This window comes from Alexandromys fortis, unplaced genomic scaffold (assembly GCF_014885135.2).
Source record: "Alexandromys fortis isolate MF-2015 unplaced genomic scaffold, M_Fortis_MF-2015_v1.1 scaffold_156, whole genome shotgun sequence".
NCBI classification, from domain to species: Eukaryota; Metazoa; Chordata; class Mammalia; order Rodentia; family Cricetidae; genus Alexandromys; species Alexandromys fortis.
This window is the reverse complement of record NW_026068028.1, coordinates 31,884-54,682: the sequence shown is the minus strand read 5'-3', so window position 1 is coordinate 54,682 and position 22,799 is coordinate 31,884. Positions and strand designations below refer to the sequence as shown.

General features: G+C 45.8%; 1 protein-coding gene and 1 pseudogene across 1 annotated transcript; one reads left to right on the top strand and one right to left on the bottom strand.

Moving 5' to 3' along the window:
- Nucleotides 1-1,025: 1,025 nt before the first annotated feature.
- Dcaf7 (DDB1 and CUL4 associated factor 7) lies at nucleotides 1,026-22,799 on the bottom strand. The gene is made up of 7 exons (XM_050164212.1): nucleotides 22,424-22,799; nucleotides 17,662-17,820; nucleotides 17,015-17,126; nucleotides 16,273-16,391; nucleotides 10,550-10,759; nucleotides 8,054-8,171; nucleotides 1,026-5,900 (listed from the first exon to the last, which is right to left on the bottom strand). Exons 1-7 carry the CDS (start codon nucleotides 22,559-22,561, stop codon nucleotides 5,728-5,730), a joined length of 1,029 nt encoding a protein of 342 aa, XP_050020169.1. The 5' UTR covers nucleotides 22,562-22,799; the 3' UTR covers nucleotides 1,026-5,727.
- LOC126514948 (protein archease-like) lies at nucleotides 10,768-16,265 on the top strand (annotated as a pseudogene).

The window sequence follows — 22,799 nt, the reverse complement described above, 5'->3', positions numbered from 1 at the left end:
ACAGCAGTGCTCCAGCGATTGTCAAGGCTCTCAGTGCCAGGATAGGACTGCTGAGGCAGGCAGCCCCGTGAACGGAGTGGTGCTGGATTCAGCTTCTCTAGCGAGCAGATGGCTATTCTTGGCCTCCCCAGACCTTAGTGTGTGAGCCAGTCTAATCAACCTCTTTTTATCAGATGCATCCTATCGGTTCTTCTTCTCTATAGAACCCCAACATATCTGCCATGCACAAGTTCCTGGGTGATCCCCAGCATTACCTAAACTGGGCATGGTGGTGCACACCTGTTATCCCAGCACCTTGGAGGCAGAGGCAAGAGGACACAGAATTCTATGTTATCCTTGGCTACACAGTAAGTTCAAGGCTAGCCCCAGTTACAGAGCCCCTGTCTCAAGAAAGTAAATTAAAAAAGCAAGTCAGACCCTGAGTCACCTGGGTGTTTTCCAAAGTATCACACAGTTAAGATCCAGGTTTGTGAAGGACAGGATCCCCCTGATCTGGCGCTGCTTTCCTCTCCAGTCACTCCTGGCAATCTCCACACACATATACTGACAGCTAATTATCTAAATATGACCATACTTCCTTATTTATATAAATTTGCATGTGGCTATTCTCTTTGCCTTAAGTGGCATTCCCTATTCCCAAACAACTCCTACTTAAAGTCTTCAAAACCCCAATCAGACATTCTTCATCTGGTGACATCAGTAGATGTCTACATCTTGCTCCATTCTGGCTCTCACCCTGACAGGAGTGGCCTCAGGCAGGGATCCTAAACACAGCCCCATTACTGCAGAACACTACCAATATGTGGATGTCTCTCTGAGAAAATACAAGCAAGCTGAGGGTCATGGCCCTTGGCATGGAGTAGGCAGCCACGTTTTCTTAGCTAAGAAGTGAGAGAACAGAGGAGATACAAGGTAGAGTTGGGCCATCCGCACTCTGCTGAGCAAGGTGGAGTCGAATGCCCTTCCAATTCCTCTGAAATATGACCACAAGAACTGGGAAGAACTGAATTCATCACAACAAGAAATTCAATCTATACATGTTCAAGTTTTATTACAAAGTATGATGGGCAGAAAATACGGTACTTCTTATACAGGAGGCTGAGACAGAACGCAGAGACTTAATGTACGAGGAAGAAGTAAAGTCACAGAAAGAACACTCCACTCTCGGCTGCGTTTCAAGTCGCCTCCAGTGAAGAATCCTAAGCTCGTTCACAGCACAGTGTTAAAATTTTATTACAAGCCCTGTGTACAATCAGCCCTATGAAAATAATATTTACAGAGGAGAAATGGTTACAGTACAGTTCTGCAAAGGGGCAGCTTCCTCTCCACCTCAACAAGGGATGCCACAAAAGCTGTACAACAGAAGGGAAGTTTAAATATGTAAGAAAGCACGTTCACACACGAGGCCAAAGGGCACAGAAGTGATCAGTTAGAGCTTAACACTTTGTAGAACAAGAACTCTCCATTGTCTGCACAGAGCTTTGTACAATCATGCTGTAATTCACACGCAGGGCAGGGCAAGGGGGGGTCGCTGACGGAGGGGGACCAAAGCAAGTGACTCATTTGACTAAAGCAATTCAAAGCTTCAGGTCAACAGTTTTCCTAACACATTGTCTATCACAATCAGCTCAATGGGAGAACATTTCTTTCAAATAGTAGATCGCACACAGTTCAGCATCACTGACCCCAAAGGTGGTGCTCGTACATTTTCCAGCTGTCACACAGACTGTCAACATCTTTCTTCTGGAGTTCAAACTTCCCTTAGCTTTTTGTTTCTGGTTGACACATTAGTTCAAGCCTCCTGGAGAAGGCAGCTGCATGTTTCCATATTTAAAAAGTGACATCCAGATAGCAGCCCAAGACGCTTGCCCATCCAATAATGCCTCATGCTTGACTCTGGCCATTAGAGCAATGACAGTATGGGAGGAAGAGAGAACGCAGTTGGGTGAGGTGAACAAGCTCTGAGACATGAGACACACAGCTGCGGCCTCCCCAGAGCAGAGAGGACAGTTCTGGGAAAGCCTAGCTCAGGGTTCATGGTGACACTGCTCAGGTCAGTTCTCCTCTCAGAAAAGCAACCTAAATGCCAAGCAGGCCCCACCTACCTCATGCTGAGCACAGGCTCTACAGGAAACACGTGCTTTGAGGTCTCTATTGCAATGGTAGTGTCTATCCTAAGCCAGGTGATTAAATGAACTGCCATATTTTCAAAATGGGGAAATTAGGCAGTTCTGGACTGCTCAGCCATGTCTGGTAAACTCCAGCGTCCTACATGTCCTTACAGTCTAGGAATCTAGGGCCCAGGACACATCAGGAAGAAGGGAGAACATTCTACAGAGGAAAGGGAATAGGATAGGAAAAGAAAAACAAAAGAGGAAGAGCTAGAGGGTAGTTCCATGGTAGAACACTTGCCTAGCATGTGTAAGGGCCTACGTCGGATCCCCATCAACACACACACACACACACACACACACACCATGAAAAATTAAAACTAAAGGGAAGATAAGGGAAGAGGGGGATCTACAAGAAGAACCATGGATGCTGGGGATAGTGGCACATGCCTGTGATCCCAGCACTCAAGGAGATTAAAGTAAGAAGATCTCAAGTTCAAGGGCAGTCTGGACTACAACACAAGGCCCTGTCTCAGACAAAATAAAACAAAACAGCATCATCATGTTCTGTCACAGCACACCCAACACTTCAAATTTACCCAGGAGGTATCGCCTATAGCAGCCCTGCTGTGGGAAGGGCTCTCTGCCCCTAGCTTCACCCCATTCCTAGCTACCCAGTGACCCAGATGTTTGGTTAGCTGCACTGGAAGGCCAACCTAGGCTGAGCACAGGTCCACTCTCAATGTCCTCCCTGTAGACCTGTGTTCCCGAGCCTTTTCCTTCTGTGAACTGAAGAACTCATTTTCTTCTACACCTTAAAATATCAGACTTCAGCTGTAACAACCATCAAAACACTGTAGGATCCTCATTTTTTTTTCTGTTCTTCCTGAATTGTAGCCAGTTATCCAAGACCCAATTCTGAGTTTGATGGAAATTATCACCCAGTTGTCAGGGGCCATCACTTTTCAAGCCCTAACCTTGCAGACCAGGGGAGAGATACAATCTCCTGTGGAGAATAGTTCAAGCCCAGGAGCGCCTCAGACCCATGCAGCGGTTCAGCTCCCGGCTAATCTGAGCATCACCATCCCACCAGCAGACACAGAAAGCACAGGCCAGAGCCTCTGGCTCAGCATGCCAGAGCCAAGTGAAATAGCACTGCAGCCACACCAGAGCCTAGAGTTACCATCCCTGGAGGAAAACATGTCTGGAGGTCCTGACCTACCTCCCAGTCAGTCCAAGAACTAGCAAATCTAAACAGACTGACTTCTGAGACTCCATAGACTTGTGCTTCTGGGAAGAAGGCAGACTAAACGACTTTCTGTGTCTCAAGGCTACAGAAGCCTCTTCCTCAGCCACAGGGCCACCAATCCATGCTCTAAAAGGAGGGTGAGAGAGCTGGCACTTCAAAATGCCAGCAACCCTGCAACTGTGGGTGTGTGCATATATGAAGATGAAGACAGTGAGAGTCTTACCTGGACCAGATGGAGGGAAAAGAAGGCAGGCTAAAAATGACCAACATCCACAGAGCAAGGGAAAGATGGTCACAGGTGGCTGGTTTCCAAAGCACATTGTTACCGCATACAAATCTATTCTAATAACTACTACTAACTTTTAAAAACTTTGCCTTCAGGTTCCAGCTGACAAATCCCATGATTTAGCCCAAGTTAAAGCCCACCCAGAACACAGAGGCCCTTCCCAGCAGGCCCACTACCACTGTTCACTGTAGATTCAGCCCAGGAAGAAACTGGGGGCTCCTACAGGAGTAACCTAAATCGGCAAGCCTGCTGCCCTCAAGCACCCTGTACTAGCTAGCAAACACCACTAAAAGCAGAGGTAACCACAAATTGTGCTCTCTATCTGCAAATGATACAGAACAAAGCACATGATAGCGCAGGAACATTAATATCAATCAGACAGCCAGCCAGAGACCAGGATCAGAATGACAAACCAGGAAGGCCAAGGGGGAATACCTTGACTGAAAATGCCTTTCCTTTGGGACGAGCCTCTATGTAGCGAAGTGATCTAAGACTTTTGGCATACAGCTGTAGCAGCTGTAGCAGGTGGGCAAAGACTCGGCCAGAGAGCCCATGTGCCCAGAACAACGAGTCAGTGCTTACTTCTCCAGCAACGACAGCGAAGTGGGCAAAGGCATCAGATTTCAGGCCCGCTACTCTCCTCATGTCAGGGAGTCTAAGAAACCTTCGGGTAACTCAGCAGAAAATAAGTCAGAAAAACTCTCCAGAGTATGTCCCAAACTGCCAGGGACTCATCTAAAGTCAGAACCACACAAGTCCCCTCCATGGAACCCATTCACGTAACGGAAACATTCACCTGAGGCCTCTAAGTCAGCACAGCCAACTGTAGCCTACAAAGTCCAATACTGCTCAGAACCTAAACTCAGGCGAGGGTAAGTGTCACAGGTGTAGAGAAGCCTAGATGGTGGGCCCTGGGCCCTATGGTTCTTTTGTAACCATTTACTTAGTGGCCTGGAATCACCACAGCTGATTAGCCCATTCTTTATGAGAACTGCCCATTTATCTCAATCTAAAGACCCTGTTCAGGGTTAGGCCAGACAGCATCTCTCTGGAGTCCCTCATTCAGAGCACTCAATCCAGAGATGGGCCAGTATCCCACCAGGTAGAGGAAAGGCAACAAACAAATCCCAAAGCTTAGCTTAGAGATCTTTCTTGCCTATCATTCGAGTTCTAAAATGGAAAAATAGATTCTGAAACCAGGTACTGGAGACTCAATGTAAGTTCAGCTTTCCTGAAACGATTCTCCCTCAGCCTGGCCCCTACTCAACAGCTTCTCGGCTTCACTGGCAGTCATTACAAAGCCAGAGAGGAAGGTGAGGGTGGAAGAGAAGGCTTCCTGTGTCTGTCCTGCACCTGCCAGGCCTTCAGGAGACCCAGACTGAGGAAGGTGGGAGTCAGAAGCCCTTAGAGCACCAGCGCAGCTCTGAACTCGGGGTGTGCCATGAAGGCAGTTCAGAAAGGCAAACTGGTCTTGCAGTCTAGGGTCCAGTACCCACTGCAGGCACCAAGGGAGGAGAGGAAGGTACAAAGAGGGAGGACTGTGAAACCAAGAAACCAGGAAGATTAAATTCTTTTCATAAAAAAATTAGCCTGATAGATAAAAAATATACAAAGTTGAGGTGTGTTAAAAGACACTGGTACCAGGAGGAAAGACAACTGGAAGTTGGCATTTGTTCCCACTGAAGTGCTAACATGGACACAGATGGGGACAAGACACGGACGACTGCCTCAGGCACAGACAGAGACACGGGGCAACTGGACACAGACGGAGCCAGTGCTCGCACTGTTCATGAACACAACAGCTGACAAACATATATACAGAAATGTTTAATTGAAGAAGCAAAGAGGAAAGGAGAGAAATCGTGAAACCCAGCCCTGGGCTGCGGTGCGCCACACAGCACAGTCCTGCACAATAGCGAGGGTCAACTGGCCTGGACTCCGACAGCAGCTTCTGGACACAGTGGGTGTAAAGCAACAACAGACATACTGGCCACTGGAAACATGTTCTTCTTACGTGGGGAGGGAAGGGGCAGAGGCTGAAACACACAAGCCCCGGTCTGGTAGGTGAAGCGCCAGCAAGACTACACACGGAGTATCTCCAGGCAGTTGTTATAGCAGATGGCGATCCAGTCCGGCTGAGTTGAGGCCCACTGCACATTGTTGATCTCTCCTTCGGCTGTGTAGGCCAGAATAGGGTCCTCGATGGCCCGAGGCATCTGTTGGATGTCCCAGATGAGAGCCTGATGGTCATCCGCTAGGAAAAAGCAAGAAAGAACGTCATGACTCAGACAATGGAGTAACGATCTTGCATTTGGAGACTCAGTCACAATTTGCAAAACATTTGCTCACCAAAACTTTGTGAGGGAAGTTTTACTTTAGAGATGAGGAAAACAAGATTTAGCAGTGTTACCATTTGCCCTATCATGCCATGTAGACAGTGAGTGGCAGGGTCAGGACTACATCTTAGGTCCCGACTCCGCATTCTAGGTCCTTAAGCTCCATTCACTGCACCAGGTAGAGAATTAGATTAGGACATCAGAGAGGACACAGGATGCAATGATCCCAAAATACAATGTCACTTTCATCCACTAAAAATACTTATGTGAATAATGATGCTTCTCTGATGACTGCTTCCCATTTTATATTTACACTTCAACAAGATGTACAGATGATTGACATAAAGTGCTATATAGACATGCACCATTAAAAGAAATTCCAGTCAGGTGGTGGTGGTGCACACCTTTAATCCCAGCACTCAGGAGGCAGAGACAGGCAAATCTCTGGGAGTTCAGGGCCAGCCTGGTCTACAAAGCAAGTTCCAGTACAACCAGGACTGTTTCACAGAAACTCTGTCTCAAGAAACCAACCAACCAAAGAACCAAACAGATAAATGAAATTCCATCTTGTACAGAGACCCACATTGGAGCACCGGACTGAGCTCCCAAGGTCCAAATGAGGAGCAGAAGGAGGGAGAACATGAGCAAGGAAGTCAGGACCGCGAGGGGTGCACCCACCCACTGTGACAGTGGGGCTGATCTATTGGGCGCTCATTAAGGCCAGCTGGACTGAGACTGAATAAGCATGGGATAAAACCGGACTCTCTGAACATGGCGGACAATGAGGGCTGATGAGAAGCCAAGGACAATGGCACTGGGTTTTGATCCTACTGCATGAACTGGCTTTGTGGGAGCCTAGCCTGTTTGGATGCTCACCTTCCTAGACCTGGATGGAGGGGGGAGGACCTTGGACTTCCCACAGGGCAGGGAATCTGGACTGCTCTTCAGACTGGAGAGGGAGGGGGAATGGAGTGGGGGGAGGGGGAGAGGAGTGTGAGGAGGGGGAGGGAAATGGGAGGCAGGGAGGAGGTGGAAATTTTTTCAATAAAAAAAAAATCCATCTTGTAATGGAATCCCAACAATAGGGAACTGGGGACATAGCTCAGTGGTAGAGTACCTGCTTATCATGGTCATGTCCTTGGTACAATCTCACAAGCACCATCAGAAAATAAACAAAAAAACCTGATGAACCATTGCAAACTTTTGTGTTTTGCTAGGTCTGGTGGCACATGATTATAATCCTGCCACTTGAGGCAGAGGCAAGTGGACCACTGCAAGCTGGAGCTCAGCCTGATCAATAGTTCCAGCCAGACAGCACTACACAGTGAGAGCCCATCTCACCAAAAATAAATAAATAAAATAAAACAAAACCTTAAAACAAACAGCGACAAAATAATTTAAAAAATTTTCCCAAGCAGTGTTCTCTCTTAAACCCACAAAGATCAGTCACTACTGTCCTTGGAGCTTCCTCTCACTGTTTTCTAATGGTCTTGATTAAATCTTTATTAAAACTTGTATTCAAACTGGGTGGTCATGGCTCATGCCTTTAATTCCAACACTTGGGAGGCAGAGGTAGGGGGATCTCTGTGAGTGAGGCCAGCCTGGTCTACAGAGCTAGTTCCAGGACAGGCTCCAATGCTACAGAAAAACCCTGTCTTGAAGAAAAAAAAAAAAGGAAAAGAAAAAAGAAATAGCAAACTTATCACAGCTTTGTATTATTTTCATTTTAATAACAGACTTGCATTATTTCTAGAATTAAAAACACTTAATAAGCAATGTATTTTTGAGAGGCACCTGCTTTGAGAAAAAAATAGTGAAGTGAGAACTCTAAATCAAACTACTGACTAGGTATGGCTATGTGAAGAAGAAAGACCCATGGGAGATGATTCCTGGTAGTGCTAAAGACCCTGTTAAAGCCTGGTGGGTGTTTCTTTGTAAGAACACAGATTGGTTGGGGACCAGTACATATTCCCCTATAGGAGTATACACACAGGTCTGTATCTGATACACAGTCATTAGTCAGTGAAAGATGCTCTGAGACCAGCTGAATACTTCCTCCCATCACGGTTACCTGCAGTGCAGATGTGGCAGGATGAATGCGGGGCCCAAGCAATGCCATTGACACAGGCTCGGTGGTTGTTTAGCCTGGCAACAGGTGTGCAGGGAACTCGAACATCCAGAATTACCACCTGCAGAAATACAAGAAAAAGAACCAATAACTGCAGAGTGTGGCAGGAAAAACAAACAAACGAACAACACTATCACACACACAAATTTTAAGCATAATCTTCATTTTGGGTTTGAAGACTATTAAAGACAGGATTTCCTGAGGATGGAGGAATAAAGAAAACAGTGAACACACTTATGTAGTGAGAGACACACTGGGCCTTTAGATTAATGGAGAAGGGGAAGTTGGAATAAGCATCACGAGTTTGCATGATCCATAAACACTTGGTTAAGTGCCTGTAAGAAAATAGGGTAGTGGCGCACACCTTTAATCCCAGCACTCAAGAGGCAGAGGCAGGAGATCTCTGTGACTTCGAGAACAGCCTGGTCTACAAAGTGAGTTCCAGGACAGCTAGGACTATCACACAGAGAAACCCTGTCTCAAAAAAAAAAAAAAAAAAATCAAAACCAAAAAATTAAAATAAATCAAAAATCATGTATCTTAGCTAGGTAGAATGGGCACCTAACCAAAGCAGAACCTGGAATGTAAGAAGTGTGAGGCACAAGCTTCATCCAAACCAAGGTTAACCACCATGTCCTCTTGATCAACAATCCACCCCCCAGCAGACCACAGAGCTTCCGTTTACGCCTACTTGCAACAGCTGGAGAGTCTGCCTAGAACACCAGGGGGGATGGCCTACTTTCTTACTCAGTCCCTGTGACTTGGTTTAAATTTTAGTCATTTATATATAACTTGTCTTATCTTTTTTTTTTAAATTATGAAATGAATGTTTATTTGAGTGTTTTGAATCAGTTGCATAACCAATTCATGACAAATTACCAGATGGATTTTTTTTAAACATTTTTTTTAAGATTTATTTATTTATTATGTATATAACATTCTGCCTCGATGTATGCCCGCACGCCAGAGGAGGGCGCCAGATCTCAATACAGATGGTTGTGAGCCACCATGTGGTTGCTGGGAATTGAACTCAGGACCTCTGGAAGAGCAGCCAGTGCTCTTAACCTCTGAGCCATCTCTCCAGCCCCTACCAGATGGATTTTATATTATTTATTCAGGACTAGAGTTTTTCAATGACTTCATATTTGTAATCTTCAACTTTGAAGCTAAGAAACATATTCATACATTTTAGCTTACAAGGCTCTGGCTGATACTCTGGGCCAGTAACAGCAAGTCCTCCAGATGCCTGTCATTTTGATCTGTATTCTTATCTTGTCCATGAAGTTTCTGTACGGGATTAGTTTCCTTATTAACCACTACTGTTCCTCCGCAGAGAGACAAGAGGAAGCCTGCAGACTCAGTGGCTCTGTGCCCCTGCACTGAGTCCCTGCTGCAGCCATCATCACTGTTCCATTCGTCTTAGCTTTACTCTACCGGAAACTCTTTCGAGACAGGGTTTCTCTAACAGCCCTAGCTGTCCTGGAACTCACTCTGTAGATCAAGCTGGCCTAAAACTCAGAGATCCATCCGCCTGTCTCTGCCTCCTGAGTGTGGGATTAAAGGCGTACGCTACCACCACCTGGTTTTCTATGTAGCTCTTGTCCTGGAACTTTATGTAGATCAGGCTGGCCTTAAACTCACAGAGATCCTCCTGTCTCTGCCTCCCAAATGCTAAAGTCGTGCCCAGTGAAAGTTTACTAGTTGTGTGTGTGATTTTTGTTTTTGTACTGGGGATCAGGACCTTGAACATGCTAGACAAGCACTCTGTCTGCCACTATGCTACACCCCCACTGTATCAGAAATTCTTATTTATTTATTTATTTATTTATTTATTTATTTATTTATTTATTTATTTATTATCTATACACTATTCTGTCTGTTTGTATGTCTGCAGGCCAGAAGAGGGCACCAGACATCATTACAGATGGTTGTGAGCCACCATGTATTTGCTGGGAATTGAACTCAGGACCTTTGGAAGAGCAGGCAATGCTCTTAACCACTGAGGCATCTCTCCAGCCCTGTATCAGAAATTCTTAACACAAAAGCAGTGCAATTGCAGTGAGTTTTTGGCCAACCTTGGATACACAGTAAGTTCCAAGCTAGCTTGAGCTACAGAAACTCTGTTTTATCAAAGAAGCAGGGAGAAGCTGAAGCCAGTTCTTGTTGGCTGGGTTCCTCAGTCTCGGCCCTTTTGGCATTCTGAGTAGACTGAGACTGCTGGGGACGGTCTGTCTGCACTGCAGGGTGATGAGCAGCTTCCCTGATGTTATACACTTGATGCCAGGAATGCTCTATGCTTCCTCCTTAACATCTGACAACCAAAAACGTCTCCAAGTACTTCCAAAGACCTACTGAGTACAAAACTGCCACCATCTGAGAGCTCCTCTTGTAAATACACTAAGCAGACCGGAGCCAACGGACAGGGCCTATAGGGCTTACCTCCATTCCATCCATGGCCATGGTGGCAAGGTAGTTAGGGTCCTGCTTATTCCAGCAGAGGCGGAGCAGTGGGTGATGCTGTGGGTCTTCGTAAATGATGGTGCTATGTTCCAGATGGCGGAGGTCAAACATCCTCACAGAGCCATCCGCACCCACAGAGGCAAACATGTCCCTGCCACCTCCGGCTCGGCTGAATGCAATATCATAGACCTGTTGGTAAGAAGCTTCAGGTTTACATCAGCCATTTTCCCACACAGTGGAAACCTGTCACCTCCAGTTCATCGGAACCAAACTCATGACACAAAGTAGGTAAGTTAGTGACTTCTCAGAGAATAAAGATCATTTGACCACAGGTCCTGGTAGACTTCTTCCCATGCCTGGCTTCGATTCTTCCTCTCCAAACCCTGTGATAAAACAAAATCTACAAACTTACTGACTGGCAAAAAATACCAAGTCTGAACAAGGACTCTGTTCCAAGAGTAAGGCAGTTATTTTCTGGGCTCTAAGGGTTTCACTTATATGCAATCAGATGCAGGTTCACGACAAACTACCTCATGGTTCTTTCAAGCTGGTTCTGCTATAAAACCTAGACCTGAGACCCATTTGTAAGAAAAAGGTAATCACAACTTTTGTTTTTGTGTTTTTTTAAAAGGGTATCGGGGAGCTAGAGAGATGGCTTGGTAGTTAAAAGTATTTGTTGCTCTTGCAGAAGACCCAGGTTCAGCTAAGAGAGATCTGTAGCTACAGATCCAGAGGATCGGACACTCCCTTTCGGCCTCCTTTTACTGGGCACACATGTGGTGCAAGGACATACATGTAGGCAAAACATCCATACACATAAAATAAATAAATCTTGAAAAATAAAATAAAAAGTCTTCAATAAAAATAAAATAAAAAAATCTTCAATCATGGCTCAAGAAGAGGAGGATGTCAGAGATTACAGTTTGATGGAGGAACAGAAGGCAATCAAAGACGGGTACCCTCCAGTCAATCAAAGCATGCATGTCTGGATCATACGGCTGCTGTCGAGTTACATGCATGAGGATCTGCTCTGGAGAAAGCATTTGAACAGTGTGCCATGGCCACAGTTACATGACAGATACAGGGACTGTGGACCCCTCCAAACAGTAGAAGTAGAAACTCAAGGAAGATGAGTTGCAGACTCTAACCTTTCCCTTTTTGGACGACTGGCTTTACAATTCAGTGCTGATGAATACGTCATACCTGGCAAGTGAAAATACTTAATACTGATCAAAAAATCTTCAAGTTACAGTCAATTGGGTTGGGAGAAGACTTTTTTGTCTAAGCACCCTCAGGGAACAGAAGTCAAAGCAATAACATACTCAGCAATGCAAGTCCATAAGGAAGAGAAACCAGAAGTTTTTTTGTGATCAACAACATTTAAGATACCAAAATAAGTAAATAAATAAATAAAAGGCAAGGAAGAAAGAGACTCATAAAGAACTGAGTTCTTTTTCCTTTTGCAAAGATGCAATTATTTATTTTCTATTGTGTCTTTGCTAAATGGAAATACATAACTGGGAATTTAAGTGTGACTTTCAGAAGTGGAAAACCAGTGTGAAGCCTTGATCTGATTCCTAAATAATGAACTCTTTGATTTTTGAGGAACAATCTGTACTTGGTCATTTGCAGCAGCAGTAGCAGGTGCCTTACTTACACCTTCCAGAGGAATGTAAGCGCTCCAGCATGGTCTCAGACGGGAACATCCCCACTGGTGTAAGCAGACCCTGGGACTGAATCCAATTCCAAACAAAATAATTTGAGCTTGGCTGTGGATCTCTGCCTCTGCTTCCTCCTTTAGTTACCAGATGTAGGTTCTATGATGACAGTTAGGGTAGTCACCAGTCTGATTACAAGAAAAGGCTGGTTCAGGCACCCGCTCCACTCTTGCTAGGAGTCTTAGCTAGGGTCCTCCTTGAAGATTCCTGGGAATTTCTCTAAAACAAGGTCTCTCCCTAACCCCATTATGGTTTATCCCTCTATAAAGATATCTATTTATCCCTCTATAAAGATATCTCTTTCATTGCTCCCCCTCTCTATCCCTTCCCTAATTCAACCATCCTGCTCCCTCATGTTCTCATCCCCCCCATCCCCAATTTCCCCTTCCTAGGACAACCCACGCACGTCCCTCTTAGAGCCCTCTTTTTAAGCAGCAATGATACTTCCTATTTTCTTAGAAGAAATATCTGACACTGTACCTTACATAAAGACCCCTGGGCACGTTTTATTTATTACTTATCACCATGGTAACCAACTGTTCTACTACTGAGTTTATAGTCCCAGCCCTAAAGTGAACATTTATTTATGTTTGTTTGTTTATTTATTTATTTATTTTTGAGACAAGGTCTCACTGTATAGACCAAGTTGGTCTTAAACTCATAGTGTCTGCTTTCTGATTACTGGCTTAAAATTGTGCCTCAGGGCTGGAGAGATGGCTCAGTGGTTAAGAGCACTGACTGCTCTTCCAGAGGTCCTGAGTTCAATTCCCAGCAACCACATAGTGGCTCACAACCATCTGTAATGAGATCTGGTGCCCTCTTCTGGGGTGCAGGTACACATGCAGGCAGAACACCTTATACATAATAAATAAATAAATCTTTAAAAAAAAATTGTGCCTCAATATGCTGTAATTTTATTAAAGCTAGTCTATATATCCAGTTAAGAGGAAGGAAAGACGGGAGAGAAGGAGACAGGGAGGGAGGAAGGAAGAAAAAAAAAATCTCATGTGGCCCACTTGTGGCCCAAGTTGGCCTCAAACTTGCTAGGTGGTAGGTGGTATATATGTCCTTATGTAGTGAATAGCACTAGACAAAGCCTTTGTCTGTCTGGTGTGTCAGACCTAAGAAGATAGGGTCTTGCTATGCAGCCCAGGCTGGTACCCAACTTTAGATTGTTCTACCTTTATCTACTACGTCCTAAAATTATAGGCACCCAGGGTCCCCTTTTAATCATTCTTTTCCTGTTGTTTTAAGACAGGGTCTTGTGTAGCCCAGGTTAGCATTAAACCTGCTATGTAGTAGATGACCCAGAACTCTCGATCCTCCCACCCCTGCATCTAACCACTGAGCTGACAGGCGTGCAGGCCTGCGTCACACGTGCCACTGCATCTCACCCTTTAGAACCCCTCTTCATCTTCACCGCAGAGAAACCTTTCTTCACCGTTAGAGAAAGGGGGGCTTAGCACGTTGAACAAAACAGATGGGCATCTATTAGCTGGGTTTGTCCCTCAGTATCCAGAGTGTCTAGAGGATCTACATTTTTAAAGAAAGCTTTTTATTTTATCTGTATGAGTGTTTTGGCTGCTTGTATGTATGTAAACTACATGAGTAGCTGGTGCCTGCAGAGGGCATAGGATCCCCTGGAACTAGAGTTACAGACAGTTATGAGCTGCCATGTGGGTGCTGGAATTGAATCTGGGATCTCTATAGAAGAGCAGTCAAGGGGGCTGGAGAGATGGCTCAGTGGTTAAGAGCACTGCCTGCTCTTCCAAAGGTCCTGAGTTCAATTCCCAGCAAACACATGGTGGCTCACAACCATCTGTAATGGGGTCTGGTGCCCTCTCTTGGCCTGCAGGCATACACACAGACAGAACACTGTATACATAAGAAAGAAAGAAAGAAAGAAAGAAAGAAAGAAAGAAAGAAAGAAAGAAAGAAAGAGCGAGCAGTCAATGCTCTTAACTGCTGAGCCATCTCTCCAGCCCCAGACCCAATATTTTTCTTTTTTAAAGACTTATTTATAGAAAATAGAGAAATCAATTAACACTAAAAAAAAAAGACATTTATTTATTATGTTTACAGTTTCGCTCTGCATGTATGCCTGCAGGCCAGAAGAGGGCGCCAGACTTCATTACAGATGGTTGTGAATTGATGGTTGCTGGGAATTGAACTCAGGTCCTCTGGAAGAACAGTCAGTGCTTTTAACCGCTGAGCCATCTCTCCAGCCTTGGGACCCAATATTTTTTTTAGTGAGAAATTCTATTTATTTCTCCATATCAATGTCAGCTATCATTACTACTAAAACATACTAAAAAGTGTGTTTTGTGTTTGGCATCTGCTCTCCTGTTGGTTCTGGGTAATCCACCATCAGTGTGGCTCAGAGCAAAAAGCTCTCTCAGTGTAAGTAACTGCTCCTCAGCCCCACCTGCATGGTTCATCAGGAAAGAGGGAAGGTGGCAACTCAGAGTTGCCATCACGGGCTCCTTTTTCCAGCGTGTCATCTACTCTATTTCTCCAGCCCTCCTGCTCCTCTCTGTGCTGTACGAGACTGCTTCCTACAGGCCAGGTCTGGTGGAGTCCCAGCTTTACTGGCTGCTTCTAGAGAGCAAAGGCCTTTCTATATAACATTTCCACAAGCTCCTTTAGTTTATCTCTGCAGAACACTTTTAGCTTAGCAGGAGTTAAGTCCCAGTGTTTTCCTACAGATCTTACTCTCAGGAGTGCAACACCGAAGATCAACCTGATGTAACGTGATACTCTGCTGACCTTAAGGTATCTTTTTTTCTGTGTAAGAAATACTGGTACCACTTACTGTGCAGGTAAAGGGGCAGAAAACGACACAAGATAAGGACCCAGGCTCTGTGGGAGCAGAGTTATGCCTGCTTCCCCCTCCAAATCACCAGAGGATACCCCCCTCAGCTTTTCTAGTAAACACAGAAGAAACATCAATAAGCCATATTTGCCTTAAAACTTTACTGAAAGTAAAAAGACTAGTAAACATACCAGAGTACACAGAATTGTTTTAGAGAAAAATAGCTAATAAGGATTGCCTGTCATGAACTCCTCCCCTTCCTGTTTCCCCATCTCCAAGAAGATATTATATTTAGAGAGAAGGGTTACCCTGAAATTACTCTTTAACACATCAGCTTCTAGGATATCTATAGGAGACTTTATTAAAAAATAGCAACCTCTGTCCCCAGACCTCATGGGAGAGCTGGCCCTGCCCCTACCAGCCCATAGCACTGCTGTGATGTGGGTGGTGGTATGAGTATGGAAGAGCTAGCTCCACCTGCTCAACCACCACAAGGCTCTCCTCAGCTGATGCTTTTGGTGGAGGATGCAGGGAGAAGAAGACTCATTCTCTGTTGGGGGGCTGGCCACTAGGAAATTAACTGTACTCCTGTGAATACATGGATAACACAAAATGAATTTGCTTTTTTTTCTTTTTGAGGCAGGGGATGGGGTGGATATGGGGAAACTAGGAGGTGAGCATGATCAAGGTCATGTTAGATTCCCAAAAATCAATTAAAAAAAATACCTCCAGCAACCTCTAGTATGAAAGGAAAATGACAGACTGCAGGTTAAGTTATTAGTGCCATTTAATGAAGCATTTGGGCTGGTGGGGTGGCTGAGCCACAGGCTAACAGTACTGTTCTGCAAACCTGAGCTCAGTCCTTAGAACCCACAATGGAAGGGGACAACCGACTCCCCAGAGCTGTTCTCTGACCTCTACACAAGCACAGTGGTATACATGTGCTGGCACAGGCACACACATTCTCTCTCATAATAGTCATAATAAATGATACATTTTAAAAGGTTAAATTATAAGTGTTGTTCTGTTTTAACACATTAATTTTCAACTTGGACAAGACACATGCCAACATTATGATCTACATAACCCGCAAACCAGTGAGAGAACAGGACGACCTCTACCTGCAGGTACAGAAAGCACCTGAAAAGAAGGAGAGAGAAAAATATCATTACCTCTTTGTCATGGGCAATTAGCTGGGTCTTCACATGGCCAGATACGAGATTCACTCGTCCTAGTACCTGCCCGGTCTCCAATCCCCAGATGGTGCAGGTTGTGTCAATGCTTGAGGTACCTGCAGACACCAGAGCAAGCCAGCACTGATGAGGTGAGGTTCCAAACAGACCCCTCTTCTTTGCTTGGCCCAGGGGACAATCAGCACAGCACTTCCTGAGCACTGACTTGTTTTTTGTAGGGTGGGGAGGAGAATTTCTTGAGACAGAATACCCTGATATAGTTTAGGCTGAGCTTGAACTCAAGATCCCCCAGCCTGCACGCCACAAGTGTTGGGATTATAGGTATGGACTGTGAATTTTAGCTGGAGAGATGTGATGTACACACAGGGAAAGCTGGCTTCCCCATAAGAAATTACTAACTATAGTGCATGCCTTTAATCTCAGCAATGGGGAGGAAAGGCAGGCAGATCTCTGAATTTGAAGCCAGCCTGGTCTACAGAGAGTTCCAGGATAGGCACCAAAGCTACAGAGAAACTGTTTCAACCCCCCCCCCCCACAATCACAAAACAAAAAAAAAAAAGAGAGAAATTAATAACTACATTCCATATTTAGCCCATTTCATTCACTGGCTGTTCTAGGATGAGGTGTGCACCTCAACCCCCACCTCCACAAAAACAGACACAGCCCGAATCTGAGGAAATGTATATCTTCCTTTGCTTCAAGTTGATTTCAAAGCCCTCACCTAAAAGATAAGGATCCACCTCGTTCCAGTCAAAGGAGGTCAGGGGAGCACAGAAGTCTGAGTTCTTGTTATTGTTTAGCAAGCACTCCAGCCTGGTCTCTGTTTCACCAACCTGAGGGACAACAATTTAAGATATTCACTGTCTATGCACCTCCTCGCCCACCCAAGGTCCTGCTTAGTAAATCTAGGACAAAGGGAGAAAATAGTTTTATAACAAAGGCTAAATAAAACCCAGAGGAACTTCTGAATTGGTATCTTTCAAACCTGCCCTTCTCCCAGCTTTACTCTCTAGCTCTGCACCCATGTACAAGGAAACCCCTGTGCCGAGCTCAGCTGAAAAGGGAAGACCCCCACCTACCCCCACAGCACAGAATCAAGAGCCTGGGATCAGTGGAGTACGAGGTCTCAAGTGTTCTCTGCCTCACAGAAGACTGTCCCCATCACACCAGGTTAACTGAGCCTCAAGTTTCAAGGCTGACTGAGGCCAGCAGTAAGATTCTGTGGCACCTGGGCTAGATTTCCTAGAAAACCTGAGCTAAAACCAGACTGGCCCAGATGCACGCGCTGTCACCTCCATGCTGCAAGGATACTACCTGTCAGCTCTTCAGGACACGCAGCAGCTGTCTGCTAAGGAAGCTCCTGCTTACCCTCCACACACGGAGATAGTCACCACTCGTCGCCAGCAGGTCGGGATAGACGCCTTTCGTGTCAGGAATCCACATGAGCTTTGTGGTGGGGTATGGGTGGTCAAAGGTGTTTCGGCAAATAAACTCCGAACTCTCTTCATCTAAACCAACAAGCTGAACCTGCAACACACCAAAATTCAAACACATGAGCATTTGCTTTTCTCCAGCAGCACCGAATACATCAGATTCCTGGTCAGTGGTGCAGGTCTGAACACTGAAGGGTACAGCCAAGTAATTATAGTGAGAGGACCCCTAGACTGATGATCCCAACACAAATGAGAACTCAAGAATCGCAGGGTTCAGTATAGCTAACAATACAAAGCTAGAAAAAGACAATCTGCCTCTTAAATTCTGAGCTAAACTCACCCACCTACCCACTCTCTGAGACAATCAGACCTTCCTGTCTCTCCTCCCAAGTGCTGGGATTACAGGAATGTACAATCACAGCCTGCTTAATGAAGTGCTGGGGAATGAACCAGGGCTTCACGTATGCTAGGCTAGTACTCTACCAACTGAGCTGCATTCCCGATTCCCTTTTGGCTTGAGTCAAGGTCTTCCTACACAGACCAGGCTGACCTCAAACTCACAGACATTCTCCTGCCTCTGCCTCCTGAGTGCTTGGATTAAAGGTGTGTGCCACTATGCCCAGCTCCAGCCTATGGATTTTAACAAATTAGTGACACATTTTGCAAACATTGTTGTAAAAAGTATTTTCACTCTACTTAAGAAGGTTTTTGAGGCAGAGCTTCATGTTGTCTCCATCTTGCGAGAATTTGCTCTGCTTTTTATCAGGCTGAGTTGTTTTCTCCTTGACTTTTAATTGTTGCTACCAAGAAAACATGCTTTACTCTTTCCCAAGCTTTCTCTGGCTTTCAGTGGATTCAGTTGTCCACACGTCTGGGCGCCATACTGTAGTGATAAAGCTCCGACCCAGGATGGATGTAGGCTAGAATCTTCCCAGTAAGCGCACCTTGGGGTGCTACACACATTATTAAAAATGGGCTAGTTCAGGTGCGAGAGTTAGCCGAGAAGAGGCTAGATATAATGGGCCAAGCAGTGTTTAAAATAATACAGTTTGTGTGTTATTATTTCGGGTAAAGCTAGCCTGTGGCGGGAGCTGGGTGGCGGAATGCAACCCGCAGCTCCTACTACAAAGTTTCGGTTTATACTAGGATAGTACATACATAGACAACTGGAAAGACGAAGGCCCCAAATAGTGACTCGGTTGGAAATTATTATTATTATTATTATTATTAATCTACCTGCCTAGGACTTCCATTTTGTAAGCACCCATGACCTCAGCTCGATTCCATTCTCTCCTTAGTTAAGCTGTTTGTAACTGTGGTCTATATTTCAGTTCCTGAGAACTTTAACAGTACCCAGTGCCTAGGCAGCATCCCGAGGAGGGGATGCAAATCTGTGGTAAAGATACACACAGGTATCTATCTGCTGGAGCACCCAGTGGTCCAAGTACAGCCATGGTTGGGATCACTGTATTAGCTCTGCCACATCAACCAAATCCACGTCTGGGAACTTGAGACCTTAATCCTACTTAGTCTCAGTTCTTCGTTTGGAAGGGAAAATGGGAAAGGCCACACCCACACTGCATGGAGATGCAGGAAAAGCTGGCACGCGGATTGAGTAGACTAGAGAGGGTGCAGGACATGAGCCTTGCTTTGTGAAGGGCAGGGTGTGAGAGCAGCTTTCCACTTCCTGATTTGCCTGGCAGAGGCCTAAGATTCATCCTTTCAGATCTCCAACTCTCCTGCTACCCTAAATCATCCTTTTTTCTCCCTTAATCTTATGTGCATGGATGTTTTGTCTGCATCCATGTCTGTGCACCATTTTCACACACGGTGCATGAGGAGGCCAGAAAAGGATATCAGATCCCCTGGCACCAAAGTTACAGATGGTTGCGAGCTGCCATGTGAGTGCTGGGAATTGAACCCAGGACCTCTACAAGAGCAGACAGCGTTTTTAAGCACTGATCCATCTCTCCAGCTCCCACTCATAAAAACTATCCTGGGTAGACTCCTGTTTCTTGAGATTAAAGAACCTTAAATCACACTAATAAGATACTAAAAGTAGTGACACTCTCTGTGAGGATAGAGTTGAAGCAAACTAGCTTCACATGCTTTAGGGTAAGACTCTGTGGGCAGAAGATACGGTTCAGCCAGTAAAATGCTTGTCTCACAAGCATGAGAACCTGAGAGTAATTCCCATGTTAAAAGTCTGCTGTGGGCACACCTGGAATCTCAGCTTTGGGGAGGTAGAGGCAGGAGGATCCCTAGGGCTTGTTGGTCAGACAGGTTAGCAGAGTCCAAGCTCCAGGTTCATGATTCTGCCCCCAAAATAAGATGAAGTTCTTGCAGTGGCTTGGCTATCAGCTCTCCTAAACTCTAAGGGGCTTTTTTTTTCCCCATAGAAACTGTGTCCATGCATTGGACGCCAGAGGTTATTGACAAGTATCTTTCCTGTTTCAGAGAACTGCAGCTCTTCTGAGTTTGGCACCTGCAGCCAGATACCCTTCCTATATCCGAGACCTACTGCTCTGCCTCACATACTTCGGGAATGCTGGGAAAAACTAATTCTGACAGCTGCCATCATGCTGTCCCGTGCCCTGTCATGCCTCTTCCATCTCCCACCTTCAAGGAGTCTGTGGTAACAAACAAGGAGATATGGCACTTTTCTTTTAGAAAAACAGAACTCACAAGGTAGCTGTACATATATATATATATGTAAGTAATTTCTGCACTTGGGAGGCAGAGGCAGGTGGATTAGGAGGTCAAAGCCTGCCTGGGCTACATGAGGCTGCATCTCAAAAAAACAATAACCCCATAAGATATGAGTAATATATTGTTCACAGATAATAGAAAAGATGCATTTTTGTTTGAGACAAGGTCTCACTTTATAACTCATATTGATTAGAAGCTCACTATGTAGCCCAGGCTAGCCTCAAACTTACAAAACTCCTCCTACCTCAACCTTTCAAGTGCTGGAATTACAGGTGAGAGGCACCAGGCCCAGCTTCAGGGTTACATTAGATTAGATTAGATACTTGCTCCTTAGGAGGCACCGGACACGTCCTGTTTTAAAATGAGGTGCTAGAGATAAGAACACTCACTGCTCACGCAGAGTTGGAGTTTGGTTCCCAGCACTCACATTGGGTGGCTTACAACAGCCTGTAACTCCAGCTCTGAGGGACTGTGACACCCTCTTCTGGCCTCTGCAGGTACTCAATGTCTCCTCTGTTAGATAAAAGACTCTAGAAGAGCTTAAAGGGAAAAAAAAAATAATTTGTGTGTTTGTGGGGGAAAAAAACTACAGTTCTTTAATGGACATTTACATTTATTTCTTACACGAATCCTTAAACAATAGTTCTAGTGGTCGTAACCTAACACTACCCACACCTGGACCCTGAAACCCAGCCAGATTTCTAGCACTGTGGGAGAAGCCATCAGAGAAGAGAAAAGAAACAAGGTTCTTGTTTGCAAAAGGGAAGGGCAGTGCTCACTCCCTGGGATTGTAAACTGTAAGTGTATGTGTGGGTCTAGGCAAGGAAAGTCAGTCCTTTCACCCGTTCCTCAAAAAGGACGCCAAAGAAATGGGGATCCTTACCCAGAGAAACGCATGTGCTCCTCAAATACTATAAACAAACTTAAAATGTCCAAATGTTTTCATCTGAATCTTCACATGTAACACAGAACCCCTTTCCTATACCACTGCGGGCTAGAAAGAATAAATTCCGGTCCAGGCAATGCAAATTTGGTCGATGCAAGGTGGTCTAGCTAAATTCTAGACTATCTACGTCTTCCACTCCTCCCATCTTGTCTCTTGTCTCCAGTCTGACGTCCACAGCGTAAGCCAGAGTAAACTGGCTTTAAACAACACTGACCAAAGCTTTCAGTAGCTTTGATATCTGTCAGTTTTTTTTTTTTAACTTAAATTACAACAGAAGAATGAAGTCAAGAGACTGGGGAAAGAAAAATCTTCTCAGCACTTTCAAAACTACATCCCGAAGTACCAGCTTAAAAGCTCTCTCCTCTACCAGCGTTTTGGTGAAGTGACGGATGTCCAGCAACGCTGCAAACCAACGTGAAAGGAACCACGACAAGAACAGGTCAAATGTCATCTTCCTCTATTCAGAAATAATGGCGGGATAATGCCACAGACCACGGTTTCCAAGGATAGACGGGGGTGGGTGGGGGGTGTGAATATCGGGAAGCAAAACCAGTGACCAATGACAACCTAGCATTAGGGCTCTGTATCCATGAGAAACACCTGAGATGGGGAAGATCTTGCAATAAATAGCCCTAACAGAAATCTCGCGTGGCCAGGAATACACGACCACCAATCCAAGCGCCCGCATCTTCCTCCACTGCCTCTCCCCCGCCCCCCGCCTAGCAACAGAAGCGCTGCGGCAGAAGTGGGGGAAACGGGAGGCACGGAGGACGTGGCTTGGGGGACTTAAAACTCCGGTATGAAACCTGCTATTACCAGCAATAACATCATGTGCCTCGGACATGTCACAACACGGTGCCTCAGTTTCCCCGGCTGTCAAAATGAAACACGGCAACGAGTGTGACACCCTCAACATCAGGGCCACAGAGGAACCACCCCCTTGCTAGAAAGACAAGTTCGCAGGAGAGTTGTGGGATCTGAGGCTGCCGCCCACCTCGAGCATTCCCTGCCAGCCACAAGGCTGAGTCCCGGCACGACCCACCTTGTTGTTGTACTCCTCCACGAAGCTGCCCAGCGCCAGGCGAAAGCGCTTGTCGGGCCGCACGCTCCAGTTCATGGCGTAGACAGTCCAGGGCGCTTCATATTTGTAGATCTCCTTCCGTTTGCCGTGCAGGGACATGGTGGCGGCTGGGCCGCAGAGCCGGCCGGAGAGGCGGCGGGCTGGGGCAAGAGACGGGCGGGGAGCCCGGCTTGGGTCAGCGGGTCCGAGAGGAGGCGGGGCCGGGGCGCTCAGGAACGGCCTAGCCCTCCAGCGGGTCCTCGGCTACACACACACTCCGCCGGGCCCGACCACCAGTTTCAAACAAGCTCCGGCAGCGACTACCACCTTCCGTTTGGGATGCCGGCCCGCCCTCTCG

Coding starts and splice junctions, on each gene's coding strand:
- Dcaf7 (XM_050164212.1), bottom strand. CDS start 22,561: ATGTCCCTGCACGGCAAACGGAAGGAGATCTACAAATATGAAGCGCCC. Junction 17,127..17,661: donor ACTATCTCCGTGTGTGGAGG/GTAAGCAGGAGC, acceptor GTTGTCCCTCAG/GTTGGTGAAACAGAGACCAG. Junction 10,760..16,272: donor TAATTGCCCATGACAAAGAG/GTAATGATATTT, acceptor TCTTACCAACAG/GTCTATGATATTGCATTCAG.